This window comes from Chiloscyllium plagiosum, unplaced genomic scaffold (assembly GCF_037043375.1).
Source record: "Chiloscyllium plagiosum isolate Xiang-an unplaced genomic scaffold, Cpla_swu_hap1 HiC_scaffold_35, whole genome shotgun sequence".
Taxonomy (NCBI): domain Eukaryota; kingdom Metazoa; phylum Chordata; class Chondrichthyes; order Orectolobiformes; family Hemiscylliidae; genus Chiloscyllium; species Chiloscyllium plagiosum.
Genome location: NW_028270173.1, coordinates 61,818,076 through 61,845,031, shown reverse-complemented (window position 1 = coordinate 61,845,031; position 26,956 = coordinate 61,818,076). Strand labels below are relative to the sequence as shown.

Below are 26,956 nucleotides of genomic sequence, written 5' to 3'. Positions count from 1 at the left end.
ATTTGGTAGTAAAGCATTCATATGGGGAGAAACCTTTCCATTTTGAGGTGTGTGACAGTTCTCACAGTTAGGAAACCTGCACATACACCAACACATCTACACAGGAAAAAGTGTTCAAGTATAAGAAGTAACAAGAAATTTTCCAACTCGAGTCCTGCTCCATCAAAGGATTTACACAGAAGTGTGTGACTCCTTGACCTCATTTTCTACATGTGAAGCGAAACTAACTTTCCCTGATTTCCCAATGATAAACTCAATGTCTTGCACAATTTAAACTCAAATCTCAAAATTTCTTTGTTTGAGATTTGAAACAAAATCCCCAAGGCCTCATAAGCTGTTTAATAGCTTTGAATAGACAGTTTCTTACCTCTGTCTTAAAACCTCTCTTCTAAAAGAGACCAGAACAAAATACATCTTGTAAAGCCATAGAATCATCACAATGTACATATACTGCACCAGTTTCAATTGAACAAAACAGATGATAACAATTCACTCTCCCTTTCTCAATGCCCAGACTCAAACCAGCTTGATGTAAAATTAGGAAAAGCCTAGCAGTTAACTGTCAATCAGTATTAATGAGTGCATTTGCCACAGAAATGTCTCCACCAATCTGAGTCTACTTGCCAACCCATCAGCATTTTAATGTATGACTAATGTTGGTTTTATCCTTAAACTGACAATCATGTGAATTGTCCCAATAAGTGCAAATCAAAAAGGTCTCAAAAATATCTTTTGCAGCCATATTTATAAAAATCATACATTTTTCATCACAATAGCTTTGCTCTTTAACATTCTGGAATGTAGAATATCAGGTTCCAGTGACTTATTAGCTTTCAGTCCCATTTATTTCTCCAACAAAACCTTCTTACAAATACTAACTCCCATCAAGTCCTCATTTTCCCCCGTACATTGTTCTCTAATTTTTGGGAGATTTCTAATATCTTCTTTAGTGAAGACAAATGTAAAATAATGCTTTAATCAACCAGGAGATACACTGACTGTGAAAACCCTTCACTCACCAGCCTCACCATGTCATCATACCTGCTCATGGACCAGCTCACCTTAGCCCTTTCACCTTCAGCTTTTAGTCGAGAAGTGAGGGACAACAGTAAGTTTCGGCCAGGTGGTTGGACACACACACACTTGAATAGTTTATCTTCCATGTGGCTACCTAAATGCACCTTGTCCATTTAGGAGATCTGGAGCCTGGCAAGCCCTCCTCACAATTGAACAGTCTCTCACTTATAGGAATGCATCATTGAGAGACTTAATGAATGATTGAAGCTCTTACCACATTTGGATCCCACTCATACTTCTTCCCAGCCTCACCCTGACAGATCATTCATGGCCCAATCTTCAAACAGGTTGGTTCTGATGGAAGACGGCACACTGCTGACTAGTTTCAGATCTGATGGTATGTTAAAGCCTCCTGACCCGGCCTATTTCCCGATGATAGTTTCACTGCCCAACTTTCTGTGTTCAGCAATGTTGCAAAGGAACTATATGCCTTTCCACAGTTTTGCAGTTGTTCCTTGGGCAATGGTCAGAATCTTTCTGGGGTGTCTATTCTTTCTGTATTCTCTGGTATAGTACAGCACAATCCTTCTGTAAAACTGGAAAAGGCAACATAAAGCCGAATTCTCACAGTTTCAGTTGCACAGCATCATGTCCACACCCTCAACTATTCAGTGCTCGACACCATGACAAGCTGCCTGCCTCTCCTTTATCATAGAAAGCAATGTAAGTCGCAGAGGGTGGCATCTGTAATTGAGTATTAAAGATGCTGTGCAATAAGAAAGTAATATAATGCACAGGGCTGAAGTCAATGCGTGTATGTTAAGAAATAAACATGCAGTGGAGAGAAGATGGGAAACTCAAAGTGCAAACTCAGTGAATGCTGAGAAAGTAGGCTAACAACCATAACAGGGTGTGTGTGTCCTTGTCCAAAACCACCTGGCAGAAACTTACTGTTGTCCCTCACTTCTCGACTAAAAGCTGAAGGTGAAAGAGCTAAGGTGAGCTGGTCCATGAGCAGGTTTGATGACATGGTGAGGCTGGTGATTTGAGAATGATAATTTGTGTGGGTGAAAGTCTGAGGAAGATGCTAGAGGAGGAGCATGCAGGGATGTTACTGTAAAAATAATTTGGCTAATTCCCAGAAAAACATTTAGCGAACTGCAGCCACCAGGTAGCTGCTTTGATATACATCTTGAGGATTTAGACCGTAGGGATGGAGAGGCAAATTGAAAGTCGTCCAAAAACCCAGGAGCTTTGAATTTTAATGAAAGGCAAATGTGGGAATTAAGGTTGCTGCTTCATCTCATTGTTGAGACTCTAAAGTCATAATTTAAGGCTTGAGAGAAAATAGCAAAGATGTTTCTCGTTGTCTGGATTTTTATCTTTTCATTTTTTTCTCTCTTTTCCTGTCATTTGTCACTCCACAACAGGGAAGGCAAAACTCTGGCCATGATTTCCTCCAACTCTCTCTCCTTCTTTGCTGAAGGGATTGTCTCTTCAGCTAGACACTGTACCATCGTGAATGCCAGTCTGCTATTCCCCTGTATATAGGGTCAGATGCAAGTCTTCTCTTTTACTTGACTTGGCTATCACACACCCTCTGTTTCAATCAGCGACACTGGATACTGACCAAGAGCAGACAATGTGGCTATGTTCTTTCTCCAGGTGTCATGTGGACAATAGAAGCAATAGTTGGGCAGAGTGTAAATCAGACTATTAAGTCATTATGAGCTTCAGTCATTCTGGTGCACATATTGACTATCACATTTCCTACATTAAAGCAGTGACTATACTTCAAAAGAATATCATTGACTGTAAAATGTTTGGTGCTCTGGTGGCTCTGGAAGGTTCCATGTAAATGCAAGTCTCTCTTTTGTTTTCTGAGAAGGTTAGAGAGATTGGTAGTGGGAAGTCTTGGGAGGGATTTTAAATGACATGCAACATCCAGAGAGAACTGACCATTCAAGTCCACAGGATAATAAACACACTGAGCTCAACAACAGGAAATCAGTAAGAATCCTCAGACACTCTGCACTTCACCTTCTCATATTCAGGAATGAGCCATCAACAAACTCAGCCTGGATATCAGAAGGGAAATACTTCCAATAAGCACACTCGATATCCAACACACAACTGTGGTCAAACAGTTCAGTACAAAGCACAGAGTAAACAGCTCTCTCAGCTGGATCTTCACACACAGCATAAGGGCCATTCCCATCCTTGACTGCCCATAGGATAGTCATACTGCCTTGAGAATGTATTGAGAATTGGGGGTCCCTTTCAACTTGTGTTAACTCAGCATTTCATATTTGGCAATTCCTGTCTATCGAACTGTGTCACATTCATAATTAGTGTTCTCCAGATGTAAATAAATCCCTGTAGGAAAGAAGAAACATCAAAGACTTGACTCACGACAAATATTTAACATTATCAATGAAGTGTGGTGAAAATAAGAAGGTTCAGTTTTAGAAGGAACGAAAACTAACCTTCAAATGGAGGTGGGCAGGGACAACAGTCATCTGATGTCATGAATAACTGTCCCATGCCCACTGACCAACAGAGTTTAGAAAGATAATCAACATAGCATTGGAGGCCAGCTCCCAAAGTAAGATCTAATGCAGAGCCGTGTGGGGAGAAGGAAGAAAGGAAAAGGAAGATCTAAGGAGACAAGCCACACCATCTCCTTGGGGGAAGACCAGGAGTTCCCCTACATCAGGCTGAGGGAAGATCAAACACTATTGTGACTATGATCACCACAAAAGACAATAGGATAACTGGGAGGTGGGAGTGCACTGCCTCTCCCCTTCTATTCTATAGAAAGGCTTTGGGATCAGTAAAGCATTCTAATCTGTTACAGATCATTTATTCTCTTTCTTTGTCTTATTAATACACCATTTCCAAACTGTTGTTTCTGAAGAAACTATCAGAAATCTGCTATAAATCATTGACTGCCTGTATGAGCTTACTGTGATTACAAAATTGGTAAAAATTGACAATTAGTATCAGAAGTGGGATTGTTCACAGAAGTCAGGGTTTAATTGCCTTTAAGTTTGAGAAGCTTGAAAGTAGCAGTATTAGATTGTAATTAAATATATATTCAGTAATTCCGAAGGCAACCAATGGCTTTTGCTACAAGTTGCTAGAAAGTTTGGTTGTGCAAACCAGGGCAGCTGGACCAAAAGGTATATTAGGAATTACGGAAGACTGTGCTGGAGATCTTGATCTATTTTTGATAAGACTAACGAGGGAGGTTTAGAAGGGTAATATTAAGATTTTTTTAAAGTCCAGAATACATGTGTGTACCTTATAACTGAATAGAAATTGTAAGGAGTCTGGGAAAAAAGTTACAACCAGGAAGTGACAGCTTATACTCTCAATTAAGATTTTTTTGTAATTTGTTCACAGCGTGTGTGTCACTGCCTAGACCAGCATTCATTGCCCATTCCCAATCACATTACTGAGAATCTGGAGTCACATGGAGGCCAGAGGAGGAAAGGTTAGCATTTTACATCTCTAATGGATATAAGTGAACCAAATGTGTTTTTCCTGACAATCAACGATAGATCCATGGTCATTATTAGACTATTTATTCTCGATTTTTATTGAATTCCAATATCTGCAGGATCTAAACCCATGACCCCAGAATATTACCTGGGTCTCCAGGTTAATAGTCTAGCAATAATACCATTAGGCCATCGCCTCCCCATGAAGATGGGAAATAGAACTTGGAATGAGGTACACTTTCAAAATAAACAGGTAGAGAAAAAATTAGAATGAGACAATGGGATACCAACAAACAACAGGAGGGGAACTAGATGTAAGGGGTGATCTGAGAGGATTAATTTAATAAAAGAACATAGCCTCCCCTGGAGAAAACCATATCTCTTGTATAGACAGAATTTTTTAAAAAGCCAGACAACATTGTGCCAAAAATAATGCAATGATAGTTGCTTTCTTTGCTAACAGGACAAGTGGCCTTCATACAAGCCTGGAAAGCAAGCACACCTCTGCAATGCCTTTTTATACAGTGAAGCAAAGTCTCTATGTGCAGTTCCAGGAGGCATGGCAAAAACTAAGCAACAGAGAGAAGAGGAGGAATCTCTGCTATGGTTATAAAGGAGTTCACAACCCCATATGGATCCCTGTCACCAGCTGAGGTTAGGACTTTGAAAGAAGAACTGGGTGTTACAATAGCTGTGATTTCCAGTATCTTTCTCCTCATACCAAAATGGTAAATGTTTAGAATCTTACACCTGGAGGTACAGAGTGACGACTTTGGTCAGATCCTCCTAGCTCACCCTCCTGTACCATTTTTCCTCTTAAGTATTCATCTGTCTTATCATCCTATTCCTGAACTCACCAGCACAAGGCTCCAAGAGTAATCCAGAGATTACTACATTTGAGGTCCGGCTTGCTAACTTTCTACCTCATACCCTAAATATGCATTGCAGAATAACATCTTCCTTCTAGCCGAAATCATTGGTACCAAAGGACCACAATTTTGACTGTTCACCCTCCCACCAAAGAATGTTGTGTGAGTACTCTGTTGCATATTTGATCCTGGCACCAGGGAGGCCACAAAAATATTTGTCCACTCCCATAACTAATGAATGCCATATTACTACTGTGCCCCTCTTGTACCTTCAGGCTGCTTATGGTGCCAGTTGTATCAGGAACATATATATGGTCAAATAAACCATCTAGCAAAGAAACGTGCAATCTTGTCTGATCACTGTGAGAGAACAGGGTGATTGAACTCCCACTTCAGTCCTCTTCAATGTGTTTTACATCTTCCCCAGTCGGTTTATGGTGTTTTTCAATATTGAAATCAGAGCTGCATCTAAAATCTGAATTTTAACCAAGACAGGGCCTAAATGGAAGCCAGGAGCTTCAGAACCAGTGGGGAGATGTATTTGAAAGTGGGAATATCAAACTTTTATATTTTTACCTTGCCACCAGCCACTGAGAACAAAGGTAGAATGTATATCAGTAGAAGTCAGAGACGATAATTTAAAGAGATTCCGAAGAGTGACCTAAAAGAGTCATGGAGTTGCACTCTGTAGGAGTGAAAACGGCTCTCCATGTTCTTCAGTACACAATCGTATAAACTGAGGTACGACATCATGATCGGATACTGGCAAACTTTACCCTCTCATCAGTATTACAAGTAAACTATTTACTTAGACTGATAAATAATAGACTTACCATCTGAGAAACTGCAAATGTGACAACGTTCTTCGAAACTGAAAACTGGAGTTTAATTGAAGGACTCTTCAGAATAAGAAGTTATGATCCCGGTTCCCGTTGCCATGGTGACGCCATTAACAGAGGCGCACCTCCATTTCCAGCACCGACCACGTTAACAACCACTCGAACTCGCGCGCTCTCAGATTTGAACTCCCAAACGCTTGCGGTACGGAACTACAATTCCTGCCAGGGACCACGGACAGGTTCTTTCTTGATTCCAAACTGTCGCTCTTCACGATGAAGGCGTGTGGCCCACATGCAGCATGGGTAATGTAGTTCGGAGCGGGATTGTGGGGTTTAGTGAATTGAGCTGAATTCCCTGTGGAGGTTTTTAAAACAACCTCAGTGAAGGGGGAGCATTCTGGGCTTGGGGCTGAATTTACTCACGTTTAAGGAGATAGTCTGTCCCTCTCTCCGTCAAACACAAGAAGGTATTCCAGCTAAAATTTCTCCAATATTTTCTTATCAAATGTGAATTTTTGCTGCAATGTCAGATATATTTGGGGAGGTTGGGTTTTCACAAGATTTTGGGACAAAACAGATAAATGTTGCCACCCATTCTTCCATTAGAGATAATGATTTTTCAATATAAGACATTTTAACACTAATTATAGGAATATTTGTGTGAGGAAGGAATTGAAATGTTGGATTATTTTGTGTGAAACCCGCTGTAATGGTCACTGTGATGTGGAAGTTGTGGACGCAGCGTTTTTAGAGACGTAGTCAGTGTTCAATGTCTATTGTTGTCCCACCAAATAAATTACATCACCATGTTAGTGGCTCAATAGAAAAACCATCAATTTGTTGATGAGGTTTTATGGTCAGTGTGTCTTTTGACTTTTGACTGGATATCAAACCTACAGCTCAGCGAGCAAACCTACACCCTAAACGTTCCCAATAATCATCTGCAGCAACAGTAGATTCTGCATGCTTTCCTGGAGTTTGGAAAATTTGCCCCTCTCTCTCTGTCTCACCTTCTGAACACCCGAAAGGATAAAGAACCCCTTGACTGTTTCCCACCAGTCGACTGGAAACTCAAAGAGGGGATTCATGGTCCTCCAAACTGTGTAATCCCTTTCGAGCTCCTGAATGGTTCCTGGTGTCGACAGTTTCACATTTAGCTTTCACATTCCCTTGCTGACTCATTAGCCATCCTTCAAAGTGATAGGCCAGCAGGAGGCAGTAGTCAGAAAAAAAGGCCAGATTGACATCTGTGGATTTGACTGAGAACACGCAGCGCGCAAACAGGAAATCTATCCTTGAGTGTAAAGACCTTCTAGTGGTGACCAATTGTATCTCAGTAAGCCACAGACCAACATGTGGCGTAAATTTGACCATGATACGAGCCGAATGCTAACATGTAGTACTTGATTGTTTTGGGATATCTGGTCGGCATGGACAAGTTGGTCCAAAGGGTCTGTTTCCGTGCTGTACATCTCTATGACTCTTTGTAATCTCCAACATTTTCCACCATCTTCTTCCCCCATGATTCCCTCTCAAAAATTTCCCCTTCCCATTCAGAGTTTTCTCTGGGCTGATTTCCTGAACTGATACACTTTGGTCAAGTCAGAGGTTTCTTTTTACCCTCCATGACTCCGCCACGTGCACGAAAATGTGTTCAAACCAATGTCATACCAGCCTGTCCCTGGAATCGCTGAATATCCAACCACAGCTTTCGAAGCAAGTAACCAATCAGGACACTGAAGGGTCAGTGCAGTGAAAATAGGTCCACTGTCAATGTGAGGAGAAAGTGAGGACTGCCGATGCTGGAGATCAGAGCTGAAAATGTGTTGCTGGAAAAGCGCAGCAGGTCAGGCAGCATCCAAGGAGCAGGAGAATCGATGTTTCGGGCATGAGCCCTTCTTCAGGAATGAGGAAAGTGTGTCCAGCAGGCTAAGATAAAAGGTAGGGAGGAGGGACTTGGGGGAGGGGCGTTGGAAATGCGATAGGTGGAGGGAGGTCTAGGTGAGGGTGATAGGCTGGAGTGGGGGTGGGGGCGGAGAGGTCAGGAAGAGGATTGTAGGTTAGGAAGGCGGTGCTGAGTTCGAGGGATTTGACTGAGACAAGGTGGGGGGAGGGGAAATGAGGAAACTGGAGAAATCTGAGTTCATCCCTTGTGGTTGGAGGGTTCCTAGGAGGAAGATGAGGCGTTCTTCCTCCAACTGTCGTGTTGCTATGGTCTGGCGATGGAGGAGTCCAAGGACCTGCATGTCCTTGGTGGAGTGGGAGGGGGAGTTGGAAGTGTTGAGCCATGGGGTGGTTGTGTTGATTGGTCCGGGTGTCCCAGAGGTGTTCTCTGAAATGTTCCGCAAGTAGGCGGCCTGTCTCCCCAATATAGAGAAGGCCATATCGGGTGCAGTGGATGCAATAAATGATGTGTGTGGAGGTGCAGGTGAATTTGTGGCGGATATGGAAGGATCCCTTGGGGCCTTGAAGGGAACTAAGGGGGAAGGTTTGGGCGCAAGTCCAACTCCAAACGGACTCCACCACCAGGGATATATTTCCCTCCCCTCCCCTATCAGCGTTCCGAAAAGACCACTCCCTCCGTGACGCCCTCGTCAGGTCCACACCCCCCACCAACCCAACCTCCACTACCGGCACCTTCCTCTGCAACCACAAGAAATGCAAAACTTGCGCCCACACTTCCCCCCTTAGTTCCCTTCAAGGCCCCAAGGGATCCTTCCATATCCGCCACAAATTCACCTGCACCTCCACACACATCATTTATTGCATCCGCTGCACCCGATGTGGCCTCCTCTATATTGGGGAGACAGGCCGCCCACTTGGGGAACGTTTCAGAGAACACCTCTGGGACACCTGGACCAACCAACCCAACCACCCCGTGGCTCAACACTTCAACTCCCCCTCCCACTCCACCAAGGGAAATAAGGATAATCCAGTAAACTATAGACCAATGAGTCTCACATCAGTTGTTGAAAAGCTATAGGAGAATATTCTTAGGGATAGGATGCATATTTTGAAAAGCATAGCATATTTAGGGGAAGTCAGTATGGCTTTGTGCAGGGCAGGTCATGTCTTACTAACTTGATTGAATTTTTCGAGGAAGTGACAAAGACCATTGATGAGAGGAGAGTAGTGGATGGTGTTTACTTGGATTTTAGTATAGCTTTCAACAAGGTCCCTCATAGTGGACTCATCCAGAAGATTAAGATGCATGGGCTCCACAATGACTTGGCCACATGGATTCAGAATTGACTTGCCCATAGAAGTCAGAGAGTAGTGGTAGAAGGTGTTTTTCAGGCTGAAGTTCCGTGACTAGTGGTTTTCCGCAGGGATATGTACTGGGACCTCTGCTGTTTGTGATATATATAAATGTATATGGGTTAGTAAGTTTACAGAAGATACAAAGATCAGGTGAGTTATGAATAGCGGAAAAGGTTGTCAAAGGATATAGTGGGATATAGATCAGTTACAGATATGGGTGGAGAAATGGCAGATGGAAATTAATCCAAGTGTGAGGTGCTGCATATTGGGAGATCAAATGTGGTGGAAAAGTATACAGTTAATGGCAGGACCCTGAACAGCATTGATGTACAGAAGGATCTTGATGTTCAAGTCCATAGCTCCCTGAAAGTGGCAACATAAAGGCAGAGGCTGACAAAGAAGGCATATGGCGTGTTTGCTGTTATTGGTCAGGGAACTGAGTACAAGAGTCAGGATGTCATGTTGCAGCATTGTAAGACATTGGTAAGTCCACACTTACAGTATTACATTCAATTCTGATCACTATGTTACAGGATGTGGAGGCATTGAAGAGGGCACAGAAAAGGTTTACCAAGATGCTGCCTGGATTGTCGGGTATGAGCGATAAGGTGAGGCTAGAAAAATCTTGTTTTGTTTTCTCTCAAGTGGTAGAAGCTGATGGGTGACTTGATAGAAGTCTATAAAATTATGAGACACATGGATAGGGTTGATGGTCATAATCTTTTCTCCAAAGTTGAAATGTCAAACCTCTGGGGCATGCATTTAAGGCAAGAGGGGGAAGTTCAAAAGAGATGTGAGGGGCAGGTTTTTTTTTTCACAAAGATTGGTCGGAGTCTGACACACACTGCCAGGGGTCGTGGTGGAGGCAGATAAGTTATGGGCATTTAAGGGACTTTTAGAGAAGCACATGAATGTGTAAGGAATAGAGGCATATAGACCAAGAGCAGGCTGAAGGGATTAGGTTCAATTGGCGTCATGTTCATCACATATCATGGGTCGAAAGGCTCATTCCTGTGCTGTACAGTTCTATGATCTGAGTTCTAAATATGTTGGTTGACTGTGAGAGATGTCAATCTCAGAGCACATCCACTCCTCTTCCTCTTCCAGAGCTGTTTCATTTCCTTTCAGAACGGAGAAACCAAGAGAGGAAATGGTGAGTAAAGAAGTATGATTTTTTTTGTCGGGAAATTTTACCCCATAACAGCCGCGCCGATGTTGAGGAAGTCTGACTGTGCAATGGACAATCGAGTAGAAATGTCCCTAATGCTGTGTGAGACGATCCTACTGAGCAAGTTTACTCGGTGCTTTGTGCTGAACTGTTGACTGGAGCTGTGCGTTGGATTTTGAATGTGTTTATTGGAAGCATTTCCCTCTGATTTCCAGGCTGAGTTTTGTTGATGCCACGTTCCTGAATATGAGAGGGTGAGGTGTAATTATCGGGGAGGCGCAGAGCGTATGAGGATTCTGAGTGATTTCCTTTTGTTGTGTCTTCTGTGTGTTTGGGAGCTGGTTATTTAGTGTTATCTGACTTATCGCTGTGGTCAAATGCTGTAAGTTCTTTCTTCGCAGCATTTTGGATTTAACATTCTCACAATAGCACCCCACCACAACTACCAAAGCCCCACACCACGCTGGAGAATGTAATGGTTAAACAGCTCCATTCTAAAGGACAACAAATGTTCACCTGGTCAGCAACAGTGACATCATGGACAGGTGTGAATAAACAAGTCTGAGAAATCAGGCTTTTCACAAAGGAGGAGAGGATGTGCATGAAATTGTACTGCCTTTTCTTGTTTTACAGAAGAATTGCACCATCCTATACCAGAGAATTCAGAGATCATAGATGCAGCAGACAGATCTTGGCCATAACTCAAGGGACAACTGCACATCTGTTGGAAGACATCTAGTCCCATCACATCATTGCTCGACTTAAAGAGGTTTGGGCAGTGAACCATCATCTGGAAATCAGTCAGGTGAGGGGGGCTTTGACATATCATCAGATCTGAAACTGGTCAGTGGTGTGGATTATTCCAACAGAACCAACCTTTCTGAACATTCGACTGTGAGTGATCAGTCGAGTTGAGGCTGGGAAGAAGTGTGAGCGATTCAAAGTTATGATGAGAGCTTCAATCATTCATCAAGTTTCATGAATCACCGACTCATAAGTTGGAGGCTATTCAAGTCTGAAATTGGTAATCTTTCTTAATGTACAAGGTGCATCTGTGTAAGTCTGTTCAAATAATAGCAATTACATTAGTAGAGGAAATTTTCATTAGTGAGTGAAGTCAATTACGCTCCAGTATCACTGACACAGTTATACCAGGGAGAGATTGTTCAAATCTGAGGCGTGTAACCTGGAATATAGATGACCATCTGGTCTGATGAATGACCAGCACATTCAGATAGGAATAAAAACATTCACTTGCGATGTGCAATAAATCATTCTCATCATCATCAACCCTCCTCATGTCCCACCACATTCACACAGAGGAGAAGCCATTCATGTGCAGGCAATGTGATAAATCATTCTCGCTATCGTCAAAACTCCACATACACCAACGTGTCCACACAGGGGAGAAACCATTCCGTTGTGAGGTGTGTGACAAATCATTCTCACAGTCAGGACAGCTCCGCGTACACCGTCGTATTCACACAGGAGAGAAATTGTTCAAGTGCGAGGTGTGTGATAAATCATTCTCCACTTCATCAAGACTCCTGCTCCATCAGAGGATTCACACTGGAGAGAAACCATTCAGGTGTGAGGTGTGCGACAAATCATTCTCACGGTCAGAACATCTCCATGTCCACAGAAGTATTCACACAGGAGAGAAGTTGTTCAAGTGTGAGGTGTGTGACAAATCATTCCCAACTTCTTCAAGACTCCTGCTCCATCAGATGATTCACACTGGGGAGAAACCATTCAGATGTGAATTGTGTGACAAAGCATTCTACTCATCATCGAACCTCCACACACACCAACGTGTTCACACAGGAGAGAAACCCTTCCATTGTGAGGTGTGTAACAAATCATTCTCTCAGGCAGGATACCTCCGCACACATCAACGTATTCACACGGGAGAGAAATTGTTCAAGTGTGAGGTATGTGACAAATCATTCCTCACTTCACTAAGACTCCTGCTTCATCAAAGGATTCACACAGGAGAGAAACCTTTCCGGTGTGAGGTGTGTGACAAATCATTCACACAGTCAGGAAACCTCCGCATACACCAACGTATTCACACAGGGGAGAAATTGTTTCAGTGCAGGCTGTGCAACCAATCATTCTCACAAGCAGGAGCCCTCCGTACACACCAACGCATCCACACAGTAGAGAAAATGTTTAAGTGCGACATCTGTGACAAGTCGTTCTCACACTCAGGACAGCTCCACTCGCACCGACGTCTTCACAGGGGAGATAGTTTATTTAAGTGTGAGGTGTGTGATAAATCATTCCCCACTTCATCAAGACTCCTGCTCCATCAGAGGATTCACACAGGGGAAAAACCATTCCGATGTGAAGTGTGTGACAAATCGTTCTCATCATCATCAAACCTGCACACACACCAACGTGTCCACACAGGGGAGAAACCTTTCCATTGTCAGGTGTGTGACAAATCATTCACACAGTCAGGATACCTCCGTAAACACCAACTTATCCACACAGGAGATAAATTGTTTAAGTGTACGGTATGTGACAAATCGTTCTCTCAAGCAGGAGACCTCCGCACACACCAATGCATCCACACAAGAGATAAACTGTTTAATTCTGAGTTGTGTGATAAATCATTCTCACATGCAAGAGAGCTCCACATACACCATCACATTCACACAGGAGCCAAATTGGTTAAGTGTGAGGTATGTGACAGATTATTCCCCAATTCACTGAAACTCATGCTCCATCAGAGGATTCACACAGGGGAGAAACCATTCAGATGTGAGCAATGCAATAAATCATTCTCATCATTATCAAATCTCCACACACACCAACGTATTCACACACGAAAGAAACCATTCCACTGTCAGGTATGTAACAAATCATTTTCGCAGTCAGGAAACTTCTGCTTACATAGACATATTCAAACAGGAGAGAAATTGTTGAAGTGCCGGATGTGTGACAATTCGTTCTCAGAGGCACGAGCCCTCCATAAACACCAACGTGTCCACAAAGGAGAGAAACCATTCCAATGTGAGATGTGTCACAAATCATATTCACAATTAGGAAGCCTCCGTGTACACCAACGTATCCACAATGGAAAGAAAGTGAACGGTTTGTGACATATCATTCTGCAGCTCATGCCAGTTCTTCTGTCTTACAAATGGGAGAAAGCAAGTGTGAAAAATCATTCCCCACCTTAGCAAGACAGCTGCTGCATCAGAGGGTTCTTACAGGAGAGAATGCATTCAGGTTTGAGATGTGTAACAAACCAGTCTTGTGGTCAGGACAGCTCTACATACACCACCGCATTCACACATGACAGAAATTGTTCGAGTGTGAGGTGTGTTACATATCATTCCCCACTTCATTGAGGCAAACCAAGATTCACACTGGAGAGAAATGAGTCTTTTGCAAGTTGTGTAACAAATCATTCTTGAAGTCGTCGAGTTGACACAACCCTCAATGTGTTCACAAGAAAGAAACCCATTAGTTGTGATGCACGTATCAAATCAGTGTCAAGTTCGACTCACTGTAATCACTGGCGTTTTCACGCAGGCAGAAACCATTCATGTGTGAAGTGTGTAAGTAATCATTGTCAAGATCTTGGAACGTCCTGCTCCATCAAAGTATCCACACTCGGGATTAACCCTTCAAAGGTTAATTTGTGATCAACCTTCCAAAGATGTATTAAACAATTTATGAATCAGGACAATTTCTTCAGATGCAATGTTTTTGTTCTGTCAGTGTATTTCCTGGTCCATAAACACCCTCACACAGGAGAAAGCCTTTCTGTGTGATTTCTGTACTAGCACATTCACACTGTTATTGGAGCTCCTGGAATATCTGTGAACCCACACAGGAGACAAACTCTTCCAGTGTGATATGTTTCAGGATTGTTTCACCTCCTCCTCTGTCACAGTCACCGATGTCTCCACACAGACTTGGAACCGGGTCACCTGCAGAGCTGTCTGTGTTGTTTCCTCTCTCGTGCTCACACAGGGGAGATGTCATTCCAAAGCACTGTCTGTCTCAAACCTCTCACACCCATCAGTTCAAATATCTCAAGAAGGTTAATGTAGCCTTTGAACAGATCGCCAAATATCACCAAAAGAAGCAGAGGAATACTTGAAGGGTAAGCTCACTGCACAAGATGTCCAGTGATATTGCAGTACAGAACAAGAAGCATCTTTCACCTTGAACTGTAGTTATCTCACTTTTAAAGGCCTCCTAATTTTTGGAGGTCCCTTTGTCTGCAAACAAACTACTCCAATCAACCCCTGAAAGCTGCTGTCTAATTCCATCAAAATTCACCTTGCCCAATTTAGAACTTGAACCTGTGGACCAGTTGTGTCCCTCTTCATACTATTTTAAAATTAATAGAACTATGGTCACTGGTCCCAAAGTACTGCCCCACTGTCACCTCCATCGCTTATCCTGCCCTATTTCTCGAGAGTAGGTCGAGTTTTGCCCCTTCCTGAGTCGGACCTTCTATTACTGCTTGACGAAACTTTCCTGAAAGCACTTAAGAAATTCCACACCATCTAAGTAATTAATACGCTGGCAGTCCTAGTCTATGTTAGGAAAATTAAAATCCCCTACTAATGACAACCCTATTGCTCTTGCAAGTCTCCCCAGTATCCCTGCAAATTTGTTTAGGTGATTCCTGTAACCCATTCCTTTTTCGTAGCTCCACCCAAAGAGCCTCATTGGATGATTCTTCAGTTATTTAATCTCTGAGTACTCTGTGATACTCACCTTAATCAAAAATGCAACTCCCCCTCCCCTCTTTCCACTATGTCTGTCCCACCTAAAGCACCTGTACCCTGGCACATTAAGTTGCCAGTCCTGTCCCTTCCTTAGCTATGTTTCTGTCACGGTATAATATCCCAGTCCCACGTACCTTTCCATGTCCTGAGTTCATTTCCCTTACCTGTCAGCCCTCTTGCATTGAAATAGATGATGTAACTTAATCCAATAGGCATTGCTTGCTCCCTGTTGCGTTCCAGCTTGACCTGTCTCTTCAATTTACTATTTCTGATTACTCAATCTCCTTCCAGCTTTGCACTTGCCTCTTTGTTGTTGAGGATCTCACCCCCTCCCCCCGCCATTCTAGTTTAAACCCTTCCTTGCCCTTGACAATGTTCTGCAGCTGCTCTGAGACATCCTGCACCCAGGAGGCAACACACCATCCTTGATTCCCAATAGCGGCCATAGAATCTCTTATCTGTTCCCCTAACTATTGAGTCTCCTCTCATTAAGATCCTGTTTGTCTTTATCCTTTTCTGTTGTGCCCCAGAGTCAGTCGTAGTGCCACCGACCTGGTTACAAAGAACTGAAAGGTACTAACTATTCTCACTTATCATTTGTTTATCAGTTTCTGCCTGTAACCAGTGACTGAGACAGTGAACAGTTAGCGTGCCAACTGCTCTCTGTCTGCAATGAATATCTAGACAATTAGAAGGTTTTGGAAGAAGAAAGGACACCTCAGTTAATACATTGGACTGGTGTTCAGCTGAACTGTGTTCTAATAAAATTCTCCATACATAAGATCAATGTTATTTTGATTGACTATGTCTGTCAATATGTGTGACGGAGTTAAGATGAGGTACAGTTAATTTAGAAAATTATAAGATCATATTTTGCTTGTCTAAGGTTTGAACTAATTATTTGCAATAAATTGTCATTTCATATTAAATACAAAACCTAGTTAGTGTTTTCTGTTAATGGGAGATCACCAGACAGGAAAGTTGGGACTTTGAACTGCGGATGCTGGAAATCAGAGACAAAAATAGAAATTTCTGGAAAAGGTCACCAGGTCTGGCAGCATCTTTGGAATGAAATCAGAGTTAACGTTTTGGGTCCAGTGACCATTCCTCAGAACGGATTAAACCTTTAACTTTTGTGATGACTAACCAATTATCTCAGAAATTTATAGGCCAACACATTATGTTGTTATGCTACAGCTATACAAAACTATGGTAGACTCCATGAGGAGTATTGTATGTAGATCTCAGCATCACATTTTAGGAAGAATATATTGGCCTTGAAGGGAATACGACATTGGTGTACAAGAATGATACCTGGACTCCAGGGATTTAGACATGGAGAGAAATTATACAAATTTGGCCTATTGCTGAAGAATTTAGAAGGTTGAGGGATGAACTGATCAAAATCTTCAAGACATTAACAGCAAAATACTGGGTAGGCAAAGATAAATTATTTCCATTGATTAGAAATTCTAGAACTGAGGGGCATAGTCTGAGAATTTGGATTAAATGTTGGAGAGATGCTATCGAGCACTTCTCCACACAAAAGGGGAGTAGGGGTTGGGAGCTACCTTCTATAAATAGCAGCAGATGATCGATGAGCTGTTAATTTTAAATCTGACATTGGTTGTTTTGTTAAACAAAGATATGAAGGGAAATGGGCCAAAGGTATGTAGAATTCAGCTACAGATCATCCATTATCTCATTGAATGACAGATCAGGCAGAAAGCTGAATAGTCTGCACCCGTTCAAGTGTTCAGCCTTTCAATTCTGTCATAACAACAAGAGAAACAGTTAAAATAGTTGAATATAGTCAGAAGAACATGATAATGTCAATATTGCAATGAGTTTTGGGTTTGCTGTTACATTTAAGATCGATTTTAAAATGGTGACTATTCTTTCCACCTTTATAAACCTGGAGGAGGGGGCAGAGTAAATTACTATCACCACAAATGACTTCGTTAAATGAAATACAACACTAAGCATTAGCAGAGCTCAGTGGGGTTTTATGGAATAGCTGCTTCCCCAAGGTGCTGGAGTTGACTATTCACACTCATGATATTGAAGGTCACCCAAGGGGACTAACAGATATCCCTGAACAGAAAGCAATTCCCCTTCTTCAAGTAGTGTGTAATGGCCATCTGAGAATACTCCATGTGAACCCACTCACACTAGATCATCCCACAATGTTTTCATTGTGAGGAACTCAGACACCACACCCGTATTCTGGAAGGTGATGGAGCTGATGCTCAGTTGATTGGGGAAAGGCTCTGCCCATTACTTCTGTTGCAGATGTCACCATTTCATGCACCCCCACAGGCAATGCTCCCTGGGCAGGGCAAACCTGTAAAATATTGGCTAGTTAGTCATGAACCTACACAATGAGACACTCTCACTCCCCACATCAGTGATGGAATGTCAATTTCATCTCTCATATGCCTCCAATTCCTGTAAACCTCAATCCTGTGTGCTGCTGTCCTGTGCATGTGATGATCCCACTCCTGATTGTCATTGCTCCCTTAGAAGCTGTGGGTTTTCCTCTTCTGCTGTCAAACACATCCAAGGACACACATCTCACAGTGATGTTAGTTCGAAAGCCTCTGATCATGAAGAATGCTTTTCCCACACTAAAAATCTCTGTCAAACATTTACTAGGGGAACTGCAGCTGCAATAAGTAAGATATACAGATGGGACAATGACAAGTTTAAATCCCCACCTGATCTGCTGCTCAAAGTCATTTCCACTTCACTAATCAGTTTCCCAAGCTTCGGGAAACTCATGTTGCTCCAGAAATATTTGGATTGGCTGTGAGACACATCAATTAGACAGCCCACCTATTCTCTCCTCTTCATAGCTGGTTCATTTCCTACAGGGATTGAAAAGCCAAGGAAGCAGCAGCTGTTTTTTAAACCTATTTTTCTATTCAACCTGTTCAGGGATATTATTGGACACCTCTGGGACTTGAACCAGAATCTCCTGGCTCGGAGGCAGAAACTATGACACAAGAGCCCTTAAGCCTTCTGTACTTGGTATTCCCAGCAATCTGCCATCCAAGTACTAACCAGGTCTTGAGTTTTCTGAGCTTCCAAGCTCAGTCAAGATTGGACATTTTCAGATGAGCATGGCCATAGGCAAGAAGCAGTTTTATACAAATTGTATCCCATTATATCAAATTTGATTTGAATGATTTATTGTCACATATATTATGCAGTGTGAAATACAACAGAATACAGTGAAAAGCTTTCATCACACCATTTTGGTAGTCTAAGAATAAGACAAAAATGAAAAGATCGAGCATAAAGAGAAGTCTATCTACACTCGGGTTCAGAGCCAGCTCTAACATTGGAGTCTCGTCTCTCGCTTTGGCCCACCAAGTGGATGTGGCCGTGTTGCCATTATGCTACTGACAGTGCTGATGCTGGCACTGGACCCAACCAACAACGAAGTCATTAAATTATGGATGTGTTGCCAGTAAAGCTGGCTGCTTTGTCCTGAATGCTATCAAGCTTTTTTATTGCTGTTGGAACTGAACACACCCAGGCAAATGGGGAATATTGCATTTCACTCCTGACTTAAGCCCTGTAGATGATGAATAGGCTTTGGGGAATTACTCGCTGCAGTGTTCCTTGCATCTGACCCACTCTTGCAGTCACTGTGTTTATATGGCAAGTCAAGTTGAATTTCTGATCAAGGATAACCCCAGGTTGTTTATAATGGAGGAATTCACTGATGGTAACATCATTGAATATCAAAGCTTTTTGGGTAGATTGTACATTATTGGAAATTGTCATTACCTGGCAGTTACATGGCATGACTATTACTTGCCATTTTTCAGCTCAAACCTGGATACTGTCAAGGTGTGCTTTCATTTGGATTTGCACTGCTTCAGTAACTGAGGAGTCACAAATGGTGCTGAATGTTATGCAATTATTGGTGAACGATTTCTGACCTTATGATGGAGGGAAGGTCATTGATGAAGCAGCTGAAGATGGTTGGGCCAAGGACACTACCCAAGGGAACCCCTTCAGATATGACCTGGTGCTGAGATGACTGCTGTCAAACAACCACAACCATCTTCCTTTGTGCTAGGTATAACTCCAACTAGTGGAGCGTTTTCCCCGATTCCCATTGATTTCAGTTTTGCTAGTATTCCTTGATGTCACTTTCAACTAAATGCAGCCTTGATGTCAAGGGCTATCACTCTCCATAAGACTATAAGATATAGAAGCAGAATTAAGTCATTTGATCCATTGAGTCTGCGCCACCATCTGACCATCATTGAATTGTTTCTCAGCCCCATTTTCCTTCCCTATCCTCATCATTCTTAATCCCCTTACTAATCAAGAACTTAGCTAACTCTGTCTTAAGGACACTAAATGACTTGGCAACGAGTTCCACAGATTTGCCACCCTCTGGCTTAAGAAATTCCTCCCCTTCTCAGTTCTAAAAAGTGTTGACCCTTCACTCTGAGGTTTTGCCATCTGGTCCTAGTCTCTCTTACTTGCAGCAACATCTCCAATTCCACTCTATCAAGGCCTTTCTGTATTTTGTCACCTCACTTCTGGAATTTAGCTCTTTAATCCATGTTTGAACCAAGTCTGTAATTAGGTCAAGAGCTTAGTAGACATGGTAAGACCCAAACAGCGTGTCACTGAGCATGCTACTACTGAACAGGTGCTGCTTGATCACAATGTTGATGATCCCTTCCATCATTTTACTCATGATCAAGAGTAGATTGACACTGCAGTATTGGCTGGGTTGGGTTTACCCTGCTTTTGAATTCCTGTCATACCTGAACGATTTTTTACACTGGCAGGTTAATGTTGCAGCTGTAGTGGAACAGCTTGGCTAGGGGTGTGGCAAGTTTTGAAACAAGAGTGTGGTGCTGAAAAAGCATACCAGGTCAGGCAGCATCCGAGGAGCAGGAACATCAACGTTTCAGGCAAAAGCCCTTCATCAGGGATAAGGCTGAGGGCCTCGAGAATGGAGAGATAAATGGGAGGGGGATGGGGCTGGGGGTAAGGTAGCTGAGAATGCAATAGGTGGATGGAGGTGGGGGGTAAAGGTGATTGGGAAGAGGGGAGGGTGGAACTGGGATAGGTGGGAAGGAGGATGGACAGATGGGAAGGGTCATGAGGATAGTCTGAGCTGGAAGGTTGGAACTGGGGTAAGGTGAGGCGAGAGGGAATGAGGAAACTGGTGAAGTCCAGGTTGATGCCATGGGATTGGAGGGTCCTGAGGTGGAAGATGAGATGTTCTTCCTCCAGGTGTCAGCTGGTAAAGGAGTGATGATGGAGGAGGCCCAGGACCTGCATGTCCTCGGCAGAGCGGGAAGGAGAGTTAAAGTATTCGGCCGCGGTGCTGTGGGATTAATTGGTGCGAGTATCCAGGAGATGTTCTCTGAAGCACTTCAGAGCAAATGTGGGGAGTTCCTGGACCAGGGGGGAATATGACAGTTTCAAGGTAGGTGGGGATGAATTTGGTGGAGCAGGAGCAGGCTGAGACAATGGGTCTCCAGATTACTTCTATTGCCAAGCTCCACTGAGTATAGAAATAGATCAAACAAGCGTGTGACTAAAGGGATGACATAGAAGGGAGGGCTTTAGATATTTAGATTACTAAGGCAGCTTATAGGGTAGGTGGTACCTGTACAAGCTGGACAAGTCGCACCTGAAGCAGAATGGGTCTGATGTCTTTGATGGGAGGTTTGCTATTTGGGAGGTTTTAAACTGGTCTGACGGGGGGAGGGGGAACAGAATAGATGTAAAGTTAGGTTCAAGGAATGAAGGACAGTCCTGTAGGCAGACATGACGTGGGCTGGATAAGGCAAGTGGGAAGTCTAGAAAGCTAAATTGTATCAATTTTAATGCAATGAGTTGACTAGTCAGGCAGATGAACTTGGAGCATTGATCAGCAATGGGAATATGACACTGTTGCAATCATTGAGATGTGATTGAAAGAAGGATAGGATTTGCAGCTCAACATTCCAAGGTATAAATGTTTCTATGTAACAGTGGGAAGTAAGAGAGATAGGGGTATTGCATTATTGATAAAGGAAGCCATCACTGCAGTAATGAGGGAGGACATCCCAGATGGGTTTTCAAATGTTGTCATCTGGATAGAGCTTTGAAATAAAAGGCGATGATTACCTTATTGGGATTATACAAGAGGAATCGTAACAGTCAGAGGGAGATTGAGGAGCAGATACTTAGGCAAATAACAGAAAGGTGTGAGAGGAACAGGGTTACAGTTGAAGGAGACGTAAACTCTGCTAACATTAAATGGGATCACCTTATTGTGAAATGATTAGGTGGATGGAATTTTTTAAGTGCATCCAGGAGATATTTTTGTGCAGGTAGTCCTACTAGAGATGAGACGGTGCTCAACCTAATTGAAGTCAAGTTGAAGTTTCAATTTGCGATCATTTCTGTAAGTTTCACATCCATGAGGAAAAGGGATAAAGATAGTGCAGAAGTTAACTGTCTAAATTGGGGGATAGGTTGATTTCAATCGCATTAAACAGTATTTAGCAAACATAGACTGGGAGTAGCCACTTGCAGATTAGTATACATTTGGAAAGTGGGAGCCTGTGAAAAATAGGATCAGTGTGTTTCTCTTGTGGGCAAGAGCAATAATAACCCTGGATGTCAAGGGATTTCAAGAGTTTGATAAAGAAAATGAAGAAAGCATACATCAGGTACAGCACATTAAAAACAGGAGAGGCCCTTCAAAAGTACAGAGAATCCTGAAGAAGGGCTTATGCCCGAATCGTCGATTCTCGTGTTCCCTGGATGCTGCCTGACCTGCTGCGCTGTTCCAGTAACACATTTTCAGCACGAAATACCTTTGGCAGATGAGATCAAGAACTGCCCCAAGGCTCTTTGGAAGTATATTAAGAGTAAGAGGATGACCAGGGAAAGAGTGGAAACTATTAGAGATCAATGTGGAGCCAGTGGATTTGGGTGATGTTTAAATGAATTCTTCTCCTCTGTACTCACCAAGGAGAAAGACATTGTAGCTGAGATTTCAATTGGGATAGTGAGGTTGTTCTGGAACATGTTAAGATTAATAAGGAAGAGGATTGGGATATTTTAGTGAGCATAAATCCCGAGGGCCTGATGAGATATCTCCTCGGCTGCAATGGAAGACAAGGGAGGAGAATCCTGGGTCTTTGGTGGAGATATTTAATACTTTGTTGGCCAGAGGTGGTGACTGGAGGATATTTAAAGTGGCACTTTTGTTCAAGAAGGGCAGCAGGGAAATGCCAGGTAACTACAGACCAGTGGAAGGGAAACTATCGGAAAAAAATCTAAAGGACAACATTAACCAATGCTTGGAAAGGCAGAGATTGATCAGTGATCGCCAGCAGGGATTTGTTCAAGGGAGATCCTGCCTGACTCAGTTAATTGAGTCTTTTGAAAAGCTGATTAAATATATTGATGAGGGTGGTGTAGTTAATGTAGTTTACATGGATTTCAGTCAGCTCTCTAACAAGATCCCACATGGAAGACATCCCACATCCCAAAAGGTAAAAGCCCATGGGAACCAAGACAAGTTGAAAAACTGGATCCAAAATTGGCTTACAAATTGGAGGCAAAGGGTGATGCTGGTGGGTTGTTTTTGTAGTTCGAAGCCTGTTACCACCTGTTAGTGGTGTACCACAGGATTCAGTGATGGACCCTTGCTGTTTGTTATGTACATCAATGTCTTTGATGTGTGTTTAGAAGGTATAATTAGTGAGTTTGCAGATGACATGATGATGTTGTTGACTGTGAAGAGGATGGTCTCAGGCTACATGCTGATACTGATGAGCTGGTAAATTGGGCAGAACTATGGCAGATAGAATTTCATCCCGGCAAGTGTGGGGTGATACATTTTGGAAGGTCTAATAAGGGAAGGATATACACCATATAAGGTAGGTCATAGAGTCATAGTACGGAAACAGACCCTTCGGCCCAACTTGTCCATGCCGACCAGGTATCCTAACCTAATCTAGTCCCATTTGCCAGCACTTAGCCCATATCCATCTAACCCTTCCTATTCATATACCCATCCAGATGCCTTTTAAATGTTGTAATTGTACTAGCCCCCACTACGTCGTCTGGCAGTTCACTCCATACATGGACCACCTTCTGCATGAAAAGGTTGTCCCTTGGGTCCTTTTTATATCTTTCCCTCTCACCCTAAACCTATGCCAGCTAATTCTGGACTCCCCCACCCCAAGAAAAAGACTTTGTCTAGTTACCCTATCTATGTCCCTCAGCTTCCAACATTCTAGGGAAAACAGCCCCAGCCTATTCAGCCTCTCGCAATAGCTCAAATCCTCCAGCCCTAGCAAATTCCTTGTACAGTGAATCTTATCTGAACGCTTTCAAATCTCACAACATCCTTCCAATAGGACGGAGACCAAAATTGCACACAATATTCCAAAAATGGCCTAAACAATGTCCTGTAGAGGCGCAACATGACTTCCCAACTCCTATTCTCAAAATGCTCTGACCAATTGTGGGCGGCACGGTGGCACAGTGGTTAGCACTGCTGCCTCACAGTGCCAGAGACCCAGGTTCAATTCCCGCCTCAGGCGACTGACTGTGTGGAGTTTGCACATTCTCTGCGTGGGTTTCCTCTGGGTGCTCCGGTTTCCTCCCACAGTCCAAAGATGTGCAGGTCAGGTGAATTGGCCATGCTAAATTGCCCGTAGTGTTAGGTAAGGGGTAAATGTAGGGGTATGGGTGGATTGCGCTTCGGCGGGTCGGTGTGGACTTGTTGGGCCGAAGGGACTATTTCCACTACTGTAAGTAAGTAATCTAATCAATAAAGGAAAGCATACCAAATGCCTTCTTCACTATCCTATCTCCCCACGACTCCACTTTCAAGGAGCTATGAACCTGCACCCCAAGGTCTCTTTGTTCAGCAACACTCCCTAGGACCTTACCATTAAGTTTGTAAGTCCTGATCTGATTTGCTTTTCCAAAATGTAGCACCTCACATTTATCAAAATTAAACTCCACCTGCCACTCCTCAGCCCATTGCCCCATCCTTTGGCAGTACTGAGGAATAAAGGGATCTTGGTGTAGAAGTCCCTGAAGATGACAACACAGGTCAACAGAATGGTGGAAAAGGCACACAGAATGCTTGCCAGAGAGGGTAGTGGAGGCAAGTACTCTTGCAAATTTAAGAATCATCTGGATGAGCACTTAAAATGCTAGGGCACAGTAGGCTATAGAGTAATTCCAGGTAAATGGGATTAGTGTACTTTTGTGTTTATTGATTGGAATAGACATGGTGGGCCAAGGGCCCTGTTCCTCTGCTGTATGACTCTACAACTATATACAGTGGAGCTGCTAAAAATAAACTCATGAAACTGGCATTTGGCCCTCCTGTCTGAGAAGGATCTGTGCTCAGATGAAGAAGATGCTGAACGAGACCTTTTCGTAATCTCATTGATTAACCAGACCACATCCCCCGGCAATCACTCTATAGTTCCTGATGTTTATGATTTGAAATATGTCACTCCAGCCAATTCGGAATGTCTGACAATAGTGACACATATACTCATCTGTGTTGTTGCCTGGGAGTTGCATTCACCTTTGCTTCTGCCAATCCTGTGGATTTCTGTTACCTCAATCCAGATCTTTCACGTTCAACGGAGTTCAAGATTTGATTTGGAAAAACAACTTCAGCACTCTTTATCCAAGGCCTAAAGATAAATAATCTTAGTCCTCTCTTGTCAGGCCCAGTTGGAAAATAAGGATCTTCTTGATGTCTGCATTAAAAAACACATCTTTCTGACTGCTATTCCACACTGTGTGTGTGTGTGTTTATCTCAGTGCAAAATTCGCTACAAGCACAAATAAAAAATGATCACAAATTATTGTGATTAACCTTATTAAGACAAAAACTATAAAAATTAAGGTGTTTAAAATATCTGTTAAGTTTGACAAAATGATCCAGTCAGTGTTTACAATCAGAAGATAACGTACCATTCTTTTATAAAGCTGCTTTCATTGGTCGCAAATAATTTTTTTCAATATTTGCTTTAGAAAACCTTGTCAAATATATAACAACCGGAAGAAGACAACTTCTAGCTGAGAGTTTGCATTAGCTTGTGTCTGTTTTAATCTGTGCAAATTTAACTGGAATCGAAATTGGCATTTTAGTTGTCAGTTACATGAAGTGTAAAATTGACTGTAATTGAAATTGGTATTTTAAGTGTAAGTTACATCGAGTGTAAGTTGAACATTTGTGATCTTTGATACTGGTTTATTAAACATAAGCCAGGAAGCTGGTACCAATGTCAGAAGTGACCGCAGCCCCAGATGAAATAGTGGAAGTGGTGAGTTCCTGCTGATTGTACCTGTTTGAGGTGACTCTTCATATTACAGTTGAGTATTTTGGGTATTCATGCACCAAGAGTCAGTCATATTCATGACTGCAACATACATGCCCAACATTTTTTTTCAGCAAACTACAGGCTGACAGATATTAGTTTATTTCAGTTATGTTACATGAACAGGAGAAATAGTTAACCATTCTGAGACAGTACCTTGTAAGTCCATGACCACTTCCATCTCGATGGACAAGGGCAGCAGATTCATGGGAACAATACAACCTGCAGGTTCTCCTTCAAGCCACTCATCATCCAGACTTGGAAATATCCTTTCACTGTCACTGGGTCAGAATCATAGAATTCCCTTCTGAACAACATTGTGCAGCTACCGACAGCACATGGACTGCAGCAGTTCATGCAGCAGCTTACCGACAGCTTCTGAAGGGCAACTAAGATGGGCAGTAAATGCTGACCCAGCCAGCAGTGCCCCATGTACCATGAGTGAATAAAACAAGATAGCATAGTCATAAAGACATTATTATTTTCAACAATATTTTATACAATTTCTACTTTGATTTTTAAAATTTATGATAAGAGTTTAAAACTTTCTATCCCTCACATCTGTTAAATGCACCTCAAGGAGGTAGAGAGCAAGGGACAGGGAGAGGATGAAGGACAAAGGAAAGGGCGGAAACAGGATGAGCTCAGAGGAAGAAAGGAACCAAGTTAGGTCAGAGAAGAAGGCAAGATATAAAAGGGTGGAGGAGAGGTACAGAGGAGTCTAAATTGCTCCTATTCCCTATGACCCTCTCCCTCCAGTGTCCGTCCCACCTCTGCCTCTCCTTCCTGCGCATATGCTGATTCCCACCACTGCACGTCAATGCAGCCATGGATGCTGTTGGATTTCCTCTTCTGATTTGCTGTCAAACACATCCAAAGATACTTATCCCACACTGACGTTGTCAGTTTCAAAGCCTCAGAAGATGAAGAATGCTATTTTTCAACGACCTGATGAAGAAGCAGCGCTCCGTAAACTAGTGTTTCCAAATAAATCTGTTGTACTATAACCCGGTGTTGTGTGATTTTTAATCTATTCTCACGTTAGAAATCTCTTGTCAAACATTTTCCAGACGAACTGAGACAGTAGCTGCAATAAGTGAGGTTTTATTCAGATGGGACAGTGACAAGTTTAAATCCCCACCTGATCTGCAGCT

At 42.7% G+C, this 26,956-nt stretch overlaps 1 protein-coding gene and 1 long non-coding RNA gene across 2 annotated transcripts in view; one reads left to right on the top strand and one right to left on the bottom strand.

Moving 5' to 3' along the window:
• Window positions 1-6,372, bottom strand: part of LOC148141043 (uncharacterized) — a 93,951-nt gene extending 87,579 nt beyond the window's left edge. The window contains exon 1 of the long non-coding RNA XR_015753121.1: window positions 6,223-6,372. This is a non-coding gene — a long non-coding RNA (uncharacterized LOC148141043). The remainder of the gene's footprint in view (window positions 1-6,222) is intronic.
• A 5,083-nt stretch (window positions 6,373-11,455) lies between these two features.
• On the top strand, window positions 11,456-14,777 carry LOC122541580 (uncharacterized). Its single transcript, XM_043678415.2, has one exon. It carries the CDS (start codon window positions 11,917-11,919, stop codon window positions 13,762-13,764), a length of 1,848 nt encoding a protein of 615 aa, XP_043534350.2. The 5' UTR covers window positions 11,456-11,916; the 3' UTR covers window positions 13,765-14,777.
• Window positions 14,778-26,956: the final 12,179 nt, after the last annotated feature.

Excerpts from the sequence above, each read along its gene's own strand:
- LOC122541580 (XM_043678415.2), top strand. The coding sequence starts at position 11,917 with ATGTGCAATAAATCATTCTCATCATCATCAACCCTCCTCATGTCCCAC.